At 33.1% G+C, this 20,201-nt stretch overlaps 6 protein-coding genes across 6 annotated transcripts; 1 reads left to right on the top strand and 5 right to left on the bottom strand.

Annotated features, from left to right (window-relative positions):
* Positions 1-794: 794 nt before the first annotated feature.
* LOC145580123 (splicing factor SF3a60 homolog) lies at positions 795-2,042 on the top strand. Its single transcript, XM_081637479.1, has one exon. It carries the CDS (start codon positions 868-870, stop codon positions 1,810-1,812), a length of 945 nt encoding a protein of 314 aa, XP_081493605.1. The 5' UTR covers positions 795-867; the 3' UTR covers positions 1,813-2,042.
* Positions 2,043-2,817: 775 nt separating this feature from the next.
* On the bottom strand, positions 2,818-4,164 carry LOC145606594 (F-box/LRR-repeat protein 13-like). The gene has a single exon (XM_081662388.1). It carries the CDS (start codon positions 4,162-4,164, stop codon positions 2,818-2,820), a length of 1,347 nt encoding a protein of 448 aa, XP_081518514.1.
* A 434-nt stretch (positions 4,165-4,598) lies between these two features.
* LOC145606584 (FBD-associated F-box protein At4g10400-like) lies at positions 4,599-6,011 on the bottom strand. The gene has a single exon (XM_081662378.1). The coding sequence runs from the start codon at positions 6,009-6,011 to the stop codon at positions 4,599-4,601; it is 1,413 nt and encodes a 470-aa protein (XP_081518504.1).
* Positions 6,012-7,919: 1,908 nt separating this feature from the next.
* Positions 7,920-9,313, bottom strand: LOC145606573 (F-box/FBD/LRR-repeat protein At5g22660-like). The gene is made up of 2 exons (XM_081662369.1): positions 9,075-9,313; positions 7,920-8,922 (listed from the first exon to the last, which is right to left on the bottom strand). The coding sequence occupies exons 1-2, from the start codon at positions 9,311-9,313 to the stop codon at positions 7,920-7,922; spliced, it is 1,242 nt and encodes a 413-aa protein (XP_081518495.1).
* A 3,487-nt stretch (positions 9,314-12,800) lies between these two features.
* On the bottom strand, positions 12,801-14,252 carry LOC145606556 (F-box/FBD/LRR-repeat protein At5g22660-like). Its single transcript, XM_081662367.1, has one exon. It carries the CDS (start codon positions 14,250-14,252, stop codon positions 12,801-12,803), a length of 1,452 nt encoding a protein of 483 aa, XP_081518493.1.
* Positions 14,253-18,434: 4,182 nt separating this feature from the next.
* Positions 18,435-19,838, bottom strand: LOC145606540 (F-box protein At4g09920-like). The gene has a single exon (XM_081662366.1). It carries the CDS (start codon positions 19,836-19,838, stop codon positions 18,435-18,437), a length of 1,404 nt encoding a protein of 467 aa, XP_081518492.1.
* Positions 19,839-20,201: the final 363 nt, after the last annotated feature.

The raw sequence follows: 20,201 nt of genomic DNA, 5'->3' as shown, positions 1-20,201 counted from the left end.
TTATGAGAGAGGGAAATTAGGATCGAAACTGAAATAATTGGAGCTGAACTATACTGAACTGAAATTAAGTTGAATAGAATAAGCTCTTAATACTCGACTCATTATAAAAGTTATAAATTTATAATTATACAAATGGTTTGAGTTTTGATTAAACTTACCAACTCTATTTTACAATTTATTTATTTTTGTTTTAATAGAACCCAAGTTATAAGGTTAAACAAAACTTGGGTTCTATTAGAAAAAACCCAAAAAAAAACTTGGGTTTCAAAAAAAAAAAAAAAAAAAAAAAGTTAATAAAACTTTCCTTAAAAAAGGTTTTATGTTAAATAAAAAAGTTTAGGGTTCGTTTGGCACCGCTGTGGTTTTCTGTTTTTTGGTTTTTTGTTTTCTAAAAGTATATGATATGTGTCCCATAATGAATCAAAAATTATATAAACTTGTTAAAATTATGATAATTTTGAAAACTGACAATAGAAAAGTGGAAACACCTTTTTCTTGTTTCCTGTTTTTGGTTTTTAGTTTAAAAAAAAAAACAGAAAACTGAAAACCAAAACTGATGCCAAACAAGCCCTAGTTAAACTTTTCTAAAATAAACGTTTAGTAAAACTTTCCTTAAAAACAAAGTCTAATTAAACAAGATTGGGGTGCAAGAAAAAATCAATTTACAATCCGGGAACTTGACCCTCAAGCATATAAAGATTACACCGCCTAATAATCATCAAATGAACCGACTTAATTTCATTCATCAATTATATATATCCCTCAACATTTAGTGTTTATATGCAAATCAAATTCCTTTAACAAAAAAAAAAAAAAAATCTTAAAGAAAGTCTTCTAAGAGGGTTAGTTTAATTTTAAAGTTTAGCAATGGAAGTCCATAAAGTATGTGAGATTATTAGTAAGGTGTTTAAGGAGTTCGATGAAATTTCCAAGGAGGAGACACACGAGTACAAGCGCCTTAACCCGAGGGCGGCTTCCAATTTTGTTCGAGATGGTGAGCAGTACGAAATTCCCTTAGGTGGTGTTCAAGGGTATGAATTTAGGTGTCCTCTTGATTGTGTTGATACAATTTCTGTTGTTGATGAGTCATTCTTGGAGCGAACGGAACCCGTGAAGTCCTTTGACAGGGTGTTCGATGAACAATGGAAGAGGGGTAGTAGGGGTAAGAAGCGGTCTAAAATGATGGCTGTCGACGAAGTTGATGAGTGTAATACATTGGAGAGTTTGATTGAGTTGGGACCGGAGAAGCTTAAAGAGGGTTTGGATGTTTTGGGACTCAATTCTGAGGGTACTGTCTTACAGAAAGCGGCGAGGCTGTTACTGGTCAAGAACACCCCTGAAGATAGGCTGAATCGAAAGTGCTTAAAGACGGGAAGAGAAGAAGATGTACAACAGTCTGATTATAAAGTGACAGGACTCGTCGAGGCCAATGTCAAGAAGTTGTGTGGGAGAATAGAAGAGACTATTGAGCAAACTCGACAAGATGTTGACAACAGGCTAATGATGACTGCTAACGAAATAACTTATGACTGCAAGGCTGATTATGAGATCGAGGGAGAAAAGGATGTCGAAAAGGTTGATAACTTGGTGCTGGGTTGGGATGGACTTGACCAAGAATTCGAGTGTCAGATATGTGGGAATTACACCTACAAGGGGCAGATTGCTTTCGAGAGGCACTTCCGTGAAGAGCGTCATGAGAATGGTATGCATTGCCTAGGAATACCTAACTCTCAGATCTTTTATGAGATTACTGAGATTGATGAGGCAGAAAAGCTGTGGGAGGACATTCGACCGAGACAGGAAATGTTCTAGTGGTGTCCTGTATCAGACGAGGTTTATGAAGATGCAGGCAGTAACATCCATCTACACTAAGATGACCAACACTATTATTATTATTAGGCAGGGCTTAATCTGATTATATAACTTTTTACCTTTTATTATTGATTTGTAGTCTTTTGTTGAACTGTGTAGCTTATGTCTGAATCAGACTTTTGTAACAGATTCCTAATTTGTTTTGAGAATAACAGATATTTCTGATTCCATTAGAAGGTCACGTTTAGTTAACTGATATTCGTATGTGTAGCTAATTTCAGTACTCTATACTACACCTCCAGAACAGAAACAATCAGACACAATAATATAATACTCGAATATACTTGTATTACACAGGGGGGCATAGAAATTTGATTCTGACACTTACTAAGCAATCAAAACTCAGACAAAAATTCACCTGCTTTTCGATTAAAATCTAGAACCTGTAAATTACATTTTGTGGAGATTTATATTTAAACAAAACAGCTTCAGGATGACAAGTCTGAAAGCTTTCCCAAGTCCCAACAGACAATTTGACTCCTATATTATATGCAGAACTCCAATTTTGACTCCTATATTATATGCAAAACTCCAAATTTGACTCCTATTTTTTATGCAGAAGTGAAAGATCTAGGTGTAAAAGCATATTCCACAAATATCAAACATGTAATTTGTCTCTTTACAGAAAGTAAATTAATGCTACAATAAAAAAATTAATAAGTGTATCAATTTTACATTCTTGAAGCACAAACTAAATTCAGGTCATAAGCCGTCAAAAAAAAAATAAATAAATAAATAAATAAATAAAATCAGGTCATAAGTGCCTGTGTGGTAATCATATTCTGCAGTCTAATTTCAAGCTTCTCAACAAGCAGTACTGAGGCGTATTTGGTATAACCTGTCTTTCGTAAAGAAAAACAATACGTAGTGAAACTTGAAGTTCAGAAACAGGAGCCACTTCAATTCTTACATGTCAAAATCATTCATGCCTTGCAGTCTTGCAGATTATGGACTGTCAGTAGATGTCTGACCAAACAGAGGATCCTCAACATTTATGGTTATTTTGGTATTCCTTGGAACCAATAACATTGTTCTAGACAATTTATACTCCCTCCATACTTGACCTCTTTCACCATCATCATCGCCATAACCATCATGAACGGAGGAAATATAAAGCCGGTCCAAAACAGTTGCATTACTTAGAATGTACTCGAGCAACTTCACATCATTGGCATTACCCTGAGTATTCAATAATTTTATCTTCTTAAGCCGACTTAACAAGCATATTGGTATTGGATTTCGATCACCCCAATCCTTTTCATTCTTAGACAAATCTAAGGTAAGATGGACAAGATTATGAAAGACTGACCCAATATCAAAATCCAAGCTATCAAGCGCATTGAACACAGAAAGACCATTTAACAGGTTAAGAGATTCAACACTAGAAATCCCCTGAACAAGTTTTGGTATATATCTTATAAAATCAATCCTACTATAGCTAAAGTTCGAAATGTCAAGATCTGCCCTGACCAATCTGCTTGGATACTGATCAAAACTATACAGACCAAGAAAGCCGCGAATCTCAATGTGTTGGAGCAATGGTGCTTTAATGGTAAACACAAAATGCCGCGATTTTCCCCTGATAATCAAGGACTTGAGATTCTGAGCTGATATTGTCAGATATTCCGAGTTAGCAGAATCTTCATCTATTTCCAAAGACAGCATTTCTAACACAGGACAAGACTTAAACAATGTTTCAAACACTGATCTATTGTTGGTTGGCAGGTCAATTAACACAAGTTTCTTCAAATTCGGAAGACTAACCATTTCAGTTTTTGGCAATTCACAGCATAAATTTCCACCCAATTCAAGTTCTACTAGTGATTCAATTTCAAATACACAAGACGGAAAACGAACATGAGGTCCAAGATAGTAAGGAAAGTCGCAACTTACCTTGATCTTAGCCACTTTAAGGACACAAACACGACGAATCCAGGATTCCAAATAAGTAGAACACACTTCAAATTCATCATTCTTCGCAGTTTGTGGGTAAGGAATATGTAGATGGAAGGTTTTGATAAGTGGGGAGGTGATCCGGTTGAAAATATTATCAACCGTGTTGATGAATTGGAAGAATTTTTCAGAGTGATCGGAGTTAGTGGCACGCGGCCATGGCCCGTCTAAAAAGAGGTGAGGGAGTTGTAGCTGTGTCCACAGGTAACACCATCGGCGAGATAAGATAGAGGTGGCAACTGCGGATTTGAATGGGATGAATGAAAGAATATCGACCAAAAGAGTGTCTGGAAGTGAGCTTAATCTGTCTTCTTCATAATTTGAGAGTGTTTCAGCCATTTTTGTTTGGATTTTTGAGTGAGATTTTTTTTTTGAACTCTCTCAAATAAAAAAGAAGTTGAATTGGTTGGTGGATACAAAAAGTCTACCTAACCTTTGAATTTTATTTTGGAGGGATTATAATAGAAAACTAAAACAGAGTTTACTATGAATATAAAAAGACTACATATAAAAATTAGGGGCAAAAATAGTAGGATGGATTGTGACATCAAATCTTCTCTCTAAGAACATCAATGTTGACATTATTGACCAACTATTCAGAAAATTCTAATGTAGACATGTAGTCACATAAGTTTGGACTACCACAAAGCATGAGATAATTAATCAAGCCTCATATTGTTCTTAATGAGTCTAAAGAAAAAACTGAGGCATACATTATTATTTATTTGAAAAATTGGTCGTCTTCAGCAAAGCACTTGTGGTATACAACCCAGTCATTTATAGAAGTACTCTGTACCTACATTACTTGATGATGCACGAATATAAACTCCATTAAACTCAATCTCGCAAGTTAAACAACTCCTTGTAATAAGGCTGAACAATATACCACAGAAGTCATATTCCTTCCGTAATTGATTTTTTTTGTAATCGCCAAGGTTAGAATTCTTACTAGCAATGCAAGAAATGTAAAGCTTCTCCAAAACATGTGCATTGCTTAGAATGACTTGAACCAAATTGGCATCATTGTAGCCTCCAATAATATTGATTTCCAACAAGTCTATCTTCTTGAGTTTCGGTAACAAACATAATGGTATTGCGGATCCCCAATTGATAACAGTCTTAGATAAAGCCAATCGAAGATGAGTTAGATTACGAAAGAGTGACCAAACATTTGCATCCACGGGAAAAAGGGCATTGTTGTAGATAGCAAGACCACCCTTTATTTTAAAGTAGTTAGCATTCGACATCCCTCGAAAAAGAACAGGTATTAAGGTATAAAGAGCATTTCCTTGCTTGAATCTACAATTCCTATCGATAGAATCCCTAAACACAATAGATGCCCTTTTCAAATAACTCAGAGTCTCGACGAAGCAATAAGATGCAATACAATCTTTAATCTCAATCTCTTCCAACAAGGGTGTATCAATCACAAATTTTTTTATTAAAAACGACGAGACATATGTACTATTAATCACCAAAACTTTCAAATTTGGAGCTGAAATATCTATTATGTAGTCATCTATGTTATGTTGATCCTTGGACAAATCGAATGTCAAGATCAAAGTCTCCAATAAAGAACAATACTTAAGAATTGCCTTCAATGATTCAAGGTTGAACAACCGATAAAGACCTAGTTTAAACCTCTTCAAATTAGGAAGATTAACAATACCATTTTTAAGATATCTACAATAATAACATCCATCTAATTCGAGGTTTACGAGTGATTTGATTTCGAAAACATAACTTGGTATATGTATGCTAAACCAGGCAAAATCAGAAAAGCTTATATCTAAACTTACAAGATTTAAGGCGGAAATTTGAGGAAGACTTGAATACACAAAGTTTAACAGTTTTACGAATAGATCATCTTCCAAATAGTGGTTATTATCGAAATGTTTCAAATGTAGTTTTGAGGTTTGGATACGCGGGGAGGTGAATTGATTGAGGATGTGATCGAAAGAGGATATAAATTTTTCAAAGTTTTTTTCACCGCTATTTATGTCGATGATAAGGTTACGAAGCTCGGTCGAAAGGGATCGCCAACGACGGGACAAGATCGAGGTAGCAACGGCAGAATGGATAGGGAGAAGGGATAAAATTTCGATCAATAGAGCGTCCGGGAGAGAGCTTAATCTGTCCTTTTTACCACCATTGTTTTTGTTGATGAGGATATTTACTTCATCCATATTATGATTCATGTGAGTTTATTAGGATTTTCAAGAGGTTTCAATAGGGTTTAATCAAGGTTTCAATAGGGTTTAATCAAGGTTCGATCAAGGGTACGGACATGGGGGAGTGGCCCATGGTGGCTGAGACCAATAAGCCCAAGGGGGGGGATACATCCACCCCTGCTGCCCCGAGTGAGAATGCTGCGCTGAGGGCTGAGCTTGCGGTGCTGACTGCTGGGACTGGTTGTGCCGGCCACCGGAGCCGGCGCTGCTCTTCTTACCACCCTTCCCTTTAATTTTCCGACCACCGCGAGCAGGTGGCGCACCTCCACGAGCAGAGTCAGTCGCGGAAATACCCCTCCCCTGTTGCGGAAACGACGCTGGTTGCGAGGTTTGAGAGAGGAGAGCTTCCTCACCGGAATCTGGAATATCAGATGCATTGCTCTGCTCTTCCAATTCAAGCATGGAGCGCAATGCCTCAAAGGAAGGCAGCGGATTGAGGTGTCGAACAGAGGATCGAAAGGATTTGTAGTCATCGGTGAGACCCTTCAATAATTGCAGAGCCATTCGATGATCAGAGACCGTATCTCCAACGTTCCTCAGATTATCCGCAAGGGTTTTCAGATGTGAGCAGTACGGTTTAACACCATCAAACTGTTCAAGCTTGGTGTTTGTGAATTGCGCATCAAGGGTCATAGCACGAGCAGCCTTGTTATTTAGAAAGAAATTCTCCAAACGTTTCCAAGCGTCGACCGCTTTGTCATCGGGGTCGGCAATGGTGTTGAGCAAATCAATGGATATTGTCCCATATATCCATTGACGGACAAGGTCATCAAGACGTTGCGAGAAAGCCAATTCAGCAGCAGAAGGTTCGGGTTTCTTAGCAGAGGGATCAACCAGTGGAGGAATGATAATATCAATTACCATATTTGCGCGGCAGTGAAGTTGAAAGAGAGTTCTCCAAAGGTTGTATTGAGTGCCCTTGTAATCCAGAGTAACCGGAATACATGTCTTGATGTTGCTAACAAGTGTGGCCGGATGTAGCTTGCTAGAATCAGCCATTAGAGAAGAAAAGAAGAAGAAGATTAGATGAGCGGAAGAGAGTTAGGGTTTCGGATTGAAAAACCTAGACTCGTGATACCATGAGAGAATATGAGAATATTTTGCCGTGCCTTTCTCATTGATCATGAAACAATATATAATACAAGCGTAAGCTAGGTTAGGGTTAAGGCTAAACTAGTAATTTACAAACTAATTACATACTAGATCATTTACATAATCTAACAGAAAGTATGATATGGAATTGAGGAAAGTTAATTATATATATATAAGCCCTAACAAACATTATTGGGCTCACTTTTGTCCATCTCTTTTATCATTATTTTTTCCCATATTGATCCATTTAAGGGAGAGTCACATCGATCCTGGCCTAACCCGTCCAATAACCAAATTAAATTATTATTTTAATCAGCAAAAATCAATCTTAGGTCTGTTCACATTTACTTAATTTCAGTTCAGTTCAGCTTCTAATTTCCCTCTAAATAGAAAAAAAAAAAAAAAAAAAAAAAAAAAAACATTTTAAACATTAAAAATCAGTTTTAATCATAAAGTTGATTCAATCTTATCAACAGTTGAAAAGTATATTTATTTTTATTTTATTTTTTTGAAACAATTGAAAAGTATATTTATGACTTTGTTATTATCTCCTTTCAAATTACGAATTTAATTAATTAGTCAAACAATGCTCAACAATAAAAATCAATTCAACTAGCAATGTATAACAGAAACAGGCAAATACTATTGAATTGATATCTCCTAAAAACAAGCTAATTTCCATCAATGAGAATTTTAAGATGACTATGAAATCAATATAAATTAACAGAAAATACGCATAATCACACATTCATGATTCATATGATACTTCCATTAGGAAGCATTACCTCTAATTGCAACGGCAGTGGTAGACACCTTGATATATAAGCCCGAAAATTCGATTTGGCACCGTGGTGAGCTTCTTCTACACTTGGATAGTTTTTCCCAAAACGTTAACTCCGTGCTTCGATCATACAATACCGTTCTCACATTTTTAGTAAACACACAAACGAGCCGCTCCAAGTAAGGTGTGCAACACAAAAAGTACTTAATGGCATCCAATATATTCTCTTCATTGTAATCAGTCGAATTCACCTCTACCTCAACTCTCTTAAATCTTGTCAATAAAAGCAAAGGTGCCGCGAAATCATTTGATGAAGAGATCAAGCCAACATTACGTGAGCTCGTACTACTCAAGACAAGTACTTCCAAATTTGGACATAATTGAAACAATACCAAGAGCATCTTATACTCATTGTTAATAAAATGTGTATTCAATCTAAGATAGCTCAAATTTGGGTAAAATCGAGTCGAAAAGGTGAATGCGATTAAATCAAGTGTAAGGGAGCTCACATGAGAAATAGATCCAAGAAATTTATTGATGTTCAAGATCATCACATCAGACTCAGGTAACAATGTCAAACTTGGATTTGAGTCACTTACACTCAAGTATTTTAAACTTGGTGCATCAATTGTAACTTTGGCTAAAAGTTTGCATCCAATTAACTCTAAATTCAACCGCTCCAAATTTTTCGCGGATATATTAATATCCGCGATAATTTTTCTAGGCTGACGAATGTGACGAATAACCATCAACAAATTTTCAAGTGACGGACAAGACTTAATTAGTCTTCCCCAAAAGTTACAATGAAACAGCAACACGGTCACACTCAACTTCTTTAGTTTCGGAAGGTTGAAATCGGTCATAGTAGTATCATCTTTAATAGCATGATCAGGCACAAAGCAAGACAACTCGGAGACGAGTTCAAGTACAACCAACGTAGGAGTTTGGAAAATAATTGAAGGCGTTACAATGTTCATCAACTTAAAATCACGCCTATAACTTTTATGCAGATTTGTTGTACTTTACGATCACAAATTTGATGAAGCCAAGAATTCACGTGTTTAGACCAATCGCTTAACCATTCACTCCCACGAGACCGGCCACAAACACGGAGAGTAAAAGAATGGATTAAGGGAGACGCTAACCTTTGGAAGACTTTGTCGATATCTGCAAACTTATCGATGCTGGTATTGAATTTGCGGCAATTGATGTCGATAGAAGTGATATGTGTCCATAGATAATGCCATCGAGGGGATAAAATAGCAGTGGTAGCCGCGGTGTTGGTGGGGAGACGGCTGAGAATATCGATGAGGATGGGATCGGGAAGAGAACTTAGTCTGTCCTCTCCGCCATTGTTGTTCATCATCCTCAATCTAGCGGCCATTGTTGACGGTTTTTTTTTTTTTTTTTGTTTGGGGTGTGAGAGAGGATTAGACACGGGTTTATATATGAAGTGATAATTACTAAATGTAATTGAAGGTTCGTTAGAAAAAAAGAATGCTTGGGTTTCACCACTTTTCACCAAAACATTGGGCTTGGGCCGCATATTTGCTTGCGATTAACCCAAAAAAATAAAAATTTGAGTTCCCATGATACAATTAGTCTAAGGTACACCGCACCTTAGATAGGTGTAACAACGTAAAAAAATCAACACTACGCTCTACAAAATGAACATTCAGTAAAAAAAATATGAACAATTAGTAAAAAATATGAACATGAAAAAAAAATGAACATTTAATAATAAAAAATGAACACGTAAAAAAAATGAACATTTAATACTTATAATGCATATGTTTTATAATCATATTATTTTTTATTACTTCAAATTTTTATGTTCATAATTAAATGCATTATATTCATAATAATATTTTATATATAATTTCAAATATTCATAATAGAAATATGTAGTATTGTTCATGAAATATTAATTAAATCTGTTTATGCATATGTTGTCTTTCTTAAATATTTATGTTCATATTTTTTTACTTATATGTTCACCTTTTAAATGCTTATATTCACTTTAAGAAAATCAATGCTTACGTTCATATTTTGAAATGTTATGTTCACTTTCTGAAATGCATAAGTTCATATTTTTTATGCCTATGTTCACTTTCTGAAAAGTTAATGTTCACATTTAAGGGAAACTATGCATATGTTCATATTTTTCATGATTATGTTCACTGATAAAAAAAAATGCAGAAAATCAGATAAAATTCAATTTATTAGAATTAATAAAATCATATACAACCTCCGTTAACATTTAGTTGCAACTTTGGAATATTTTATATCTCTCAAATAATACCCCAAAGTTGCAACTAAATGTTGACGGAGGTAGTATAACCTAATCAAGCAAAGTTAATCACAAAGTCACCACATAAGAAATCGAAAATCACACATTTTTATGCCTATGTTTACTTTCTGAAAAGCTAATGTTCATATTTTTTATGCCTATGTTCACATTCTGAAAAGCTAATGTTCATATTGTATTGTTGTTACACCTATTTCTAGGTGCAAGAGTGTGTACCTAAGAATATGCGCCCATGATATACAAATTCTTCTATGGACCCTAATCCGTTTAAAATAGCTAGACCCCTATTAAAACACAACCTTATATAAATGAAATACAACTTTATTCTATTCTTCTTCTTCCCACCATGTTTACAAAATTTTGTTTCCTTTTTTTTTTACAGAAACACACTATCTCTCTCTCTCTCTCTCTTTTTTAATCTAATCTCTTTTTATTTCTTTATTGAATTTACTTCATTCTTTTTTTTTTTTTTCAAATTCTTGTTTTCTCTGTCTTTTGTTCTTTGATTTTTTTTTTCCATTAAATTTCTGCATTTAACGTGATGGAACAATTTTAAATTCCCAAAGATATCAATCCAGGTTTGTTATTATGAACTCATTGTGATCAATATTAATTTATTTTTTGATTTTGAGATGAATTTGTGGATGAAATAATTGTTTTAATATCAATTGAATTTGTGAAAGCTAATTTGATTGATTTCAATTCGTAATCGATTACCTGATTGTTTTTACTGTTCTCATTAATCAATTCGTATCTATTATGATCGATTACCTGATACTTTTGAACATTTAGTAAACAAAATCTGAACAATTGTAAATTTTGAACATTTTAAAAAAAATATGAACATCAAAATTTTTGAAAATTTAGTGAAAATATCTTAACAATCGCAATGTACCACGCTTATACTTTTGAACATTCAGTAAAAAGATTTGAACAATTGCAAATTTTGAACATTTAGTAAAAAAATCCGAACATCGCAAATTATTTAGTAAAAATATCTTAACAATCGCAATGAACACGACTATACTTTTGAACATTTACTAAAAAATCTGGACAATTGCAAAATTTGAACATTAAGTAAAAAAATTTGAACTTCGCAAATTTTGATCATTTAGTAAAAATATCTGAACAATCTCAATGTATGCCTATACTTTTAAACATTTCGTAAAAAAATCTGAATAATTGCAAATTTTGACCATTTTGTACAAAAATCCGAACATTGCACCACTTCCATACTTTTGAACATTTGGTAATAAAATCTGAACAATCGCTTGTGGTCTAGCTATCCTAGATGGACCAAGGTGCACAATAGACTTATTGCCCATTATAGAGGAGTGTTCTAGAATAAATTGAATAATCTTCTACGGAGTACTTTTTTTTTTTAATGGAATCTTCTATTGTGTATTATTTCCTCCGTTTTTACTTAGTTGTCGCGTTTGATTTAGACATACATATTAAAGAGAAAAGAGAGAGTGAAAGAGAATGAAAAAGCAAGTGGGGTAGCTTGTAAATGCAAGGTAAAAATTTATCCCCAAAAGGAAACGTGTCAACTACAACAAAACTTCCTAAAAAGAAATACATGTCAACCAAAAAGAAACGGAGATAGCACTTCCTTTGCTTTTTTTTACTTGACCTGTTTCTTTTATCACTCTTGTCAATGCAAAACTTTAACGATTATTAACTTTAATTCTCCATAATTAAAAAATATAAAAGTTATATATTATGATAGTACTTATTGAGACAAATTCGAAATGATCCAACATAATTATGTTTTTCCTTACATATTATTCACAAAACACGGTCAAAGGAGGAGTGGTGAATAGTGTAAAGTCAAAGCGGGTTAAGTAAAAAAGAACGGAGGAAGTATATTACTAAAATTATCAATTTATACTTAGAGTAATCCCAAAAGTATATTTGTCGAAATCGTGGCAAACTTTTTTTCCCCCCTTTTTTTCTTAAAAAATATTGAGCTGTGCCCAGTTAAAATTTGTTTATCTGTGGTATAATCGTCTTTTTAAGTATCAGTTGAGGGATACATGCGTCTTTTCATGTACTAGTTGAGGGGTACATGTGTAATTTTCTCACCAAACAGTAAAACCAAGTTGCAAACAGTATACTAATCGATAAATAACCAAAAATTTTCAATATATTTACAGAAATGCCACCAGATTAACAAAAATTTGTTTATGTGGCATATAAACTTGTATTTGCCGAAAAATATTATAATAAAAAAAATATTATGGAGTAGTGAATACAAACTTAAAATAATTTTTTTTCTTGTGAATACACATCCAACATATTTGGACCAGGAACTACTCGTAGTAACTAGCTAAATTAAACACAAGGGAAAAAAATAAATAAAAGAATGAATTGGTCAATTGCAGTCGTTTCAAAAATCAAATTGATCTTACATCATATGCCTTAGAAGGATTATTGGTACGACTTACAAAAATTGCATAAATACTTGTATATAATTAAGCTAATTACAGCCATTAATTACTGAACAACCATTTTTTTGTAACAATAGAGATATGAAGAAGCATGCGTCCATTAGTTCTTTGCTTTATGAATTGCCATGCTTAATTATTGACGACTTAATACGTAACCCTGAAAATACGATTTGGCACCGGCGAGATGAACCTATTTCGCACTTGGATAATTTTTTCCAAAACAATAACTCCCTTCTTACATCACTTCTTTCGGAGGATTCAATTTTTTTGGTGAAGATACATATGACATGCTCCAAAACTAAGCCTTTAAGTAGAAAATACTTTAATACCTTCAATAAATTCTCTTCTTCGTCGTAAAATATCATAGCTACCTTTATCTCAATCCTCTTGATATGATCCAATAAACACGATGGAGAAACCTTTGGGGGAATCAAAAAATCACCGTGAGATACTTCACTACTCATGCTAATACAAAGATTCTCCAATTTTGTACATGACTTGAGCAATGGCCACAATACCTTAAACTCGTGCCCATAACAACCCATGAATCGTAAGTGAGTCAAATTAGGAAACAACAACGACGTCTCTAAGGAGTATGAACGAACATCAAATGTGAGGGACTTAATATTAGAGATAAGTCCAAGAAACTTCGTGATCACATCCTTCCCATTGGGTGCAATTCTCGGTTTCCTAGCAACACTTACCACTGCTTCACACAATGCATTCGGCTTCTTGGCAAAGCGAAATTCTAATAGGGATTCAATATCGAGCATCAAGTATTCCAATCGAGGGGCATCGATTACAACTTTTGCCCTATGGTCATGAAGTACAGTTATATTCAACCGCAACAAATTTTGACCTAATATTGATATCGATGTTATGTCGGGAAATATAACACTAGCATTAATATTATTAGGCGATGAAGTAACCATAAAACTCAAATCTTCGAGTGATGGGCAAGACTCGATTAGTTTTCCCCAAAATTCACACTCAAAAGGCAACACTTGAATACTCAATTTCTTCAAATTAGGAAGATTGAATTTTGGTTTAGTATCATCATTGAAAATATGCCTAGGAAAAATGCAAATAATACCAATGTTTAGTTCAAGTGTTACCAATGAAGGAGTTTGAAACATAAACGAGGAGACTTGGAACATCATAGGTGCAACTTCACGAGTAACAAGTCTAAAACAGATGTCTTCGACTCTTCGATGATGGATTTGTTGAAACCATAAATCAAGGGGAAAATAGACTAAACACGGGTCATCAAGATGGAGAGTAAAACTACGAATAATCGGAGAGGTTAACTTGTTGATTACTTTGGTAATAGCAATAAAACATTCAACACTATTGTACACACCTTTGAAAAGTATGCTACTGAGTTTGAGAGAAGTGATTTGAGGCCATAGATAAGGCCATCGAGACGATAAAACAGCGGTGGCAGCCGCGGAGGTGATAGGAAGACGAGATAGGATATCGATGAGGATGCAATCAGGAAGAGAGCTTAATCTATCAACTCCACCACTACTGGACATCTTCTTTGATCTTGTTCTCTTGGTAATCATTGTTCAAATTGTTTAGGGTTTTTGAGTTTTATGTTAGTGCCTTTTTTTTTTCCCTTGATTTTTGGAAGATTAATAATCGAATAGTTATAGTTAATCGATTATTTGATCTTAGTGCTACTTCTTATTAGATATATATAGAGATAGACTTAATTTGCTAACTAATTTTGGGGTGTTTTTATTTTATTTATTTAATAGATGAAGCCCGTGCGATGCACGGGTTGTTTGAATTTTTTAAAATAATATTTTTACCTATAATTTATGTGCTAAAAATTGTTAAATGTTTAGATAAAATTACTGATATTACAAGATAATATTTTATATTTAATTAATTTAAACTGGATTATCCGATTCACCAATTTTGCTTACGTGTCATTTAAATTATTTAATTCTAAAAGAAATTAATAATCTCATATTTAATTGGCTACCACTAAATGTTTTTACCCTACGTGGCGCGCTGAAAAAATTAAATCCTACGTGGCTCTCTAAAAACTCGGGAAAAAACTCCCCTTTATATATATACTAGTTTTGTGCCCCGTGCTATACCCGGGTTGTTTATTGAATTATGAAATAAATTTTTAATCTTTATACGATTTGTCAAAAAAATATTATGATACAAAAAATAATTTATTAATTTTTAAGAATTATAATCTAATAATTTTTTTAATAAAATTATAATTGAATTTGTACATTTGAAATATTGGTATTTTATCGAAAATAAAACTAATTTTATCCTAAAATTTTATCCAAATAGAATTTTAAATTAACTTTTTTATTTATCTTATGAGGTCTATTTAAATCTATCCAACGTAGCGCGACACTTGGCAAAAAGTTAGAACGCCAAGTGTCGCAGCCTTGTGACCTGGCTAAAAGTTTAGCTTCATATATTAAACTAATTTTATCCTAAAATTCTATCCAAATAAAATTTTAAATTAACTTTTTCATTTATCTTATGAGATCTATTTAAATCTATTCAACGTGGCGCGACACGGCAAAAAGTTAGAACGCCAAGTGTCGCAGCCTCGTGACCTGGCTAAAAGTTTAGCTTTATATATTAGTTATATGATATGATTATATGATTAGATTTATTTATTTGAAACAGGGTGTTCTTAAAATTAAAAAATACAGACCTCAAAAAAAAAAAAAAAAAAAAAAAAAAAACTTCCATCAATTTCTTTTTAAGTTAAAAAAAAGTACATGATTGCTTAAGAGTAGCATATTTTCATAAAAACTCAATTTTGTGCTGGACAATTAAAGAGATGATACGACCCTTGGCTCCCTAATTTATTTTATTAATAGTTTAATCTTTGTTGTGAGTCTAATTTTTTGAACAAAATTCCAAATAACTTGGCAACAAAAAAAGCTCTAGCATAATGAATAGTAAGTCATGCTTGTGTTTTACCAAGTAAAACCCGTATTTTAATTTTGATAAAAAAACTTACCCATACGTTAAATTTGTTGGATTTGTTTAGTTGTAATAGAGTATAAAACATAATTCTTCACCTTAACTATAAGGTTAAGCTTTTGGTTGAGTTGGTCCTCTAATGGTATCAGAACCAGCGTGACACAAAAGTCACGAGATCCAATCTCATCCACCCCTTTTTCAAAGTGGAATTGATTTGCGCCAGATATGGGTGGACTTGTGTTGCATCCACATTTCAAGCCCAAAGGACCTTTCATTTGAGGGGAAATAACACATATTCTTAGGTGCACACTCATGCACCTAGAAATAGGGGTGAAAGTTCGGTTTGCGGTTTGGATTATAGCCAAAACCGAATCCAATCCGAATTAATTCGGTTTTAGAAATCTCAATCCGAATCCAAACCGAATTATGATTCGATCCAATCCAATCCAAACCAAATTAATTCGGTTTTTCAAATTAGAATCCAATCCAAACCGAAATTTGTTCCCTTCTTTTGCAACATTTAAACTCGAAACTCGAACTTCACCTAGAAAATTCCTACAATCATTTCATGTTAACTACATTCTTTGTGAGAGAGTAAGATATTGATAAAGGAGAATTGAGAATTAGGTTTTTTTTTTTTTTTTAAGTTTATTTATGAAAGGGGAAAGTGGTTGGATAATTTGAAAAAGAAAATGAGCTTAAATTATTGGGTTGTAATTCGGTTTGTAATTCGGTTTTCGGTTTTTTTAAACCCTAAACCGTATCCAATCCGTAATCCATATTTTTTAATTTTTTCAATCCGATCCAATCCGAATTCAAAAATAATCCAAACCGAATTAGTAATTCGGTTTGGTTTTCGGTTCGGTTCGGTTTTAATCCGAATTACTTTCACCCCTACCTAGAAATAGGTGTAACAACAGCACAATATGAACATTAGCTTTTGAAAAAATGAACATTAGCTTTCTTCTCCTCTATTTTTCTCCTTCGTTTTTTATTTTCTCTCTCCTCTGTTTTTTTCCCCCTTTTTTTACACTTTTTTTTATTGAATTTGTTTCTTACAACATGAAAGTAGTTATTAAGTATGAATTTTTTTTGTGAACTTCGATTTTGTGCTTTAATTTCGATTGATTAAGGTTTATATGAATCTTTGAATTCACAAATTATACTCTGTTTTTTCTCCTTCCTTCTTTAATTCCTTTTCCTCTATTTTTTCTTCTTCTATTTTTCTCGTTTTGTTTTGATTTAACGATTGAATCTGTTCCTTACAATATGGAATTGGTTGTTTATCTGATTTTTTGAATTCATATGAATTGATTTTTTTTAGCTTTGATCAATTTCATATGTGTTTCATATGATTTTATTCATTTTTTTTTATCAATGAACATAATCATGCAAAATATGAACATATGCATAGGTTCTTTAAATATGCGTAAAAAATATGAACATATGCTATTAAGAAAGAGAACATATGCATAAACAGACTTAATCAGTATATTTATGAACAATAAATATTTACTATGAATATTTACATTATGAACATATAAAATATTATTATGAATATAAGACATTTAATTATGAACATAAAAAAATTGAAGAAATAAAAAATAAATATGATTATGAAACATATGCATCATACGTATTCAAAATATGAACATGTGCATTCAAAATATGAACATATGCATTGGTTCATTTATTAATGTGTATGAACATAATTAAGCATTTCAGAAGGTGAACATATACATAAGAAATATGAACATATGGATTTAGAAAGTGAATATATGCATTTCAGAAAGTTTACAAAAGGATTCAGTATATGAACATAAGAATTCAAAATATGAACATATGCATTTCAAAATGTGAACATAAGGTATCTGTTTGATTTCACTAATTTTTTTTGACAATTCCAATAAAAAATTTCGAACAATAGAGTATCGAACAATATTCAAACAAAATTAAGTGATAATCATATAAATTCAAACAAAATTGAGTGAAATTTACATAAAATTGCCTTTTTTTTTTTTTTAGGGAGGATCATTTTGATTTTGCATCTCTTCTCTAATGTCCAATTGTCCATTGATGTTTTTGCAGTTTTTTAGTGAGATAAAATGAAATAGAGGAGAGAGAAAGTGAAAAAGAGGAGAGAGAAAATCATATAGAAGAAGAAGAGTTTTGAGTTTGGAAGTGACGTTACATTTATTGGGTGTGGGTGTGTTTGCAGTTTTCATGTTTTTCTAGTTTTAGGGCTTTTCTTAATTGGGTTATGTGTAATTGGGTTTTTGGGCTGTGTTGTTACACCTATCTAAGGTGTACAAGGGTGCACCTTAGACTAATTGGGGAAGTAATAGAGTATAAAACATATTCTTGGGCCTCAACCACAAGCTTAAGCTTTTGGTTGAGTTGGTCCTCTAACAAGTTGTAGGGAAACGCCTAAAATTTTAGAATCCCTATAACATTCTAAAATTTTAGGTGACCAAGGGAAATTAAAAGTATAGGTTAATGAGAGGAGAGCAAACCCCAAAATCTCCCCCTCTCATAATACCACAATTAAAATAAAAATTATCTTCAATTAATATCAATTAAGCATATATCTTCAAAGGATTATAAATTTATAATAGAGAAAATATAAAGAAATTTCAATATTGATTCCTTTTGCAAATTTCAATAATTGGCACAAATGTAATCAATCAAATCAAAAGAGTCAATAACAAACCAAAGTTCTTCCATAACTACATCAACATCAATAGAAATTTTTTATGCTGCAAGATGATTTAGCTTATGCTTCACTTACAGATTATGTAACCATTTGGTCCCTTTATAAGCTTGCATTCTTCACCAGATTGTTTAATTCTGAGATATCTCCCCGAAAATTCAACTTGATAGCGCGTTGATAAAAATCTTACCCAATCAAATATCTCCTTACAAGCTTCTACTTCCTGGTTTTTTTCTTCTTCTAAAATCTCACTACTTGGATCAGTACTAATCTTGATAATAAACCGGTCCAATACGCGTGCATGAGTTAGCAAGTACTTAATTAGATTCAAAGCATCATTATTGAGCATTAATGAAGACATGAAGTTCATCTCTATCTTCTTGGCATGAATTAATATGTTTGGAGCCTCAATATAACACCACAAGTATTCCCATGTACCGGAACTTGTGAAGTTAACGGTAAGAGTCTCTAGTAGAGGACATTTTTCGAGTAATCCTAAGAACGCCTTTGTGTCCTCCCCGGAACAAGGCATGGTACATACAAGCCGAGTCAAATTAACAAACATTCTTGTCATTGTACCTATCATCATAGGTCTCCATACACCAAGAGATCTTACTCTAGAAATCGCGTCAAAAAATTTTGTTGTCACCTCTCCTTTACTAAGATTGCCACTTATATTAGCTTCAACTAACATAGTAGGAGTATTGACAAAGCTAAAATTTGGCAAACCATTATTAGAAGAACCCAATTTTAAGTACTCCAAATTAGGAGCATCAATTACAATAGTTCTCATTAGATATTGGCCTGAAAACGATAAATTCAATTTCTTCAAATTTGGACTTAATAATGAAATTTTATTAGGAACCAAAAATCCTGTCTTGCATATAGAACAAAAATGTAAACACAAGTCTTCGAGTAATGGACAAGACTTCATTAATGACTCGAAAAACTTGCGTTGTTTTGTTTGAGTAAAATTGATTTGTATAGCAAGCTTCTTTAAATTCGGGATCTTAAACACTTTAAGAGGCAAATTCAGAGATAAATCACCATACAATTCAAGCACTAACAACGAGTGTATTTGGAATATCACGGGAAAAGAGATTAGACCGTCGTAACCCTTTGTTGTTACCTTGATTTCCTCGATCTTCCATCGATCTGAAACACGGTTAAACCACAAATCGATTTGTTCCAACCCATACTTGTTAACAATACACTCTATATCTAGACAAAATCTTCGGATGAGCGGTGAAGTGAGCTTTGGCAGTATTTTTTTAGGGAAGGAAGTCCAATACTTAAAGGGTCCTTTGGACTGCTTGATAAGAATATAAATAGTTGTGACTTCAGCCCATAGATGCAGCCATCGCCGCGATACAAAGCTCGTGTTGACAGCATCATTCAGGGTGATTAAAGAGAGTATATCAACGAGGATAGCATCAGGAAGAGAGCTAATTCTGTCGTATTTTTCAGCACTCATCACTTGTTGGTAATTAACAACCAACTCAATTATTTTGCTACAAAAACGTGAGTTTCGATGAAATTGTTGTAACAATGATATAGTGTACAGATCTCATATGTGCATATTTATTGTATATATGCTAATTGTCATATAATCTTAATTAGTTAAATTAAATAAAATTATCATTAAACGGGAAATAACAATAAACCAAAAGATATTGCTACAAGTTTATTGGCCATTTTTATGTTTTGTGCGTGTCAAGTAATTATGTATTGCCTTATTAGTTTGTATATTCGATGTGTTTTAGTAAATTCACATTATTCTCTTGGGGAAATTGCTATAAATAGTGGTTTCATTTTTCTCATAAAAAAATCAAGTATT

This window comes from Chenopodium album, chromosome 2 (genome assembly GCF_948465745.1).
Source record: "Chenopodium album chromosome 2, dcCheAlbu1.1, whole genome shotgun sequence".
NCBI classification, from domain to species: domain Eukaryota; kingdom Viridiplantae; phylum Streptophyta; class Magnoliopsida; order Caryophyllales; family Amaranthaceae; genus Chenopodium; species Chenopodium album.
The sequence above is the reverse complement of the archived record's forward strand: the minus strand, read 5'-3'. Positions and strand labels throughout refer to the sequence as shown.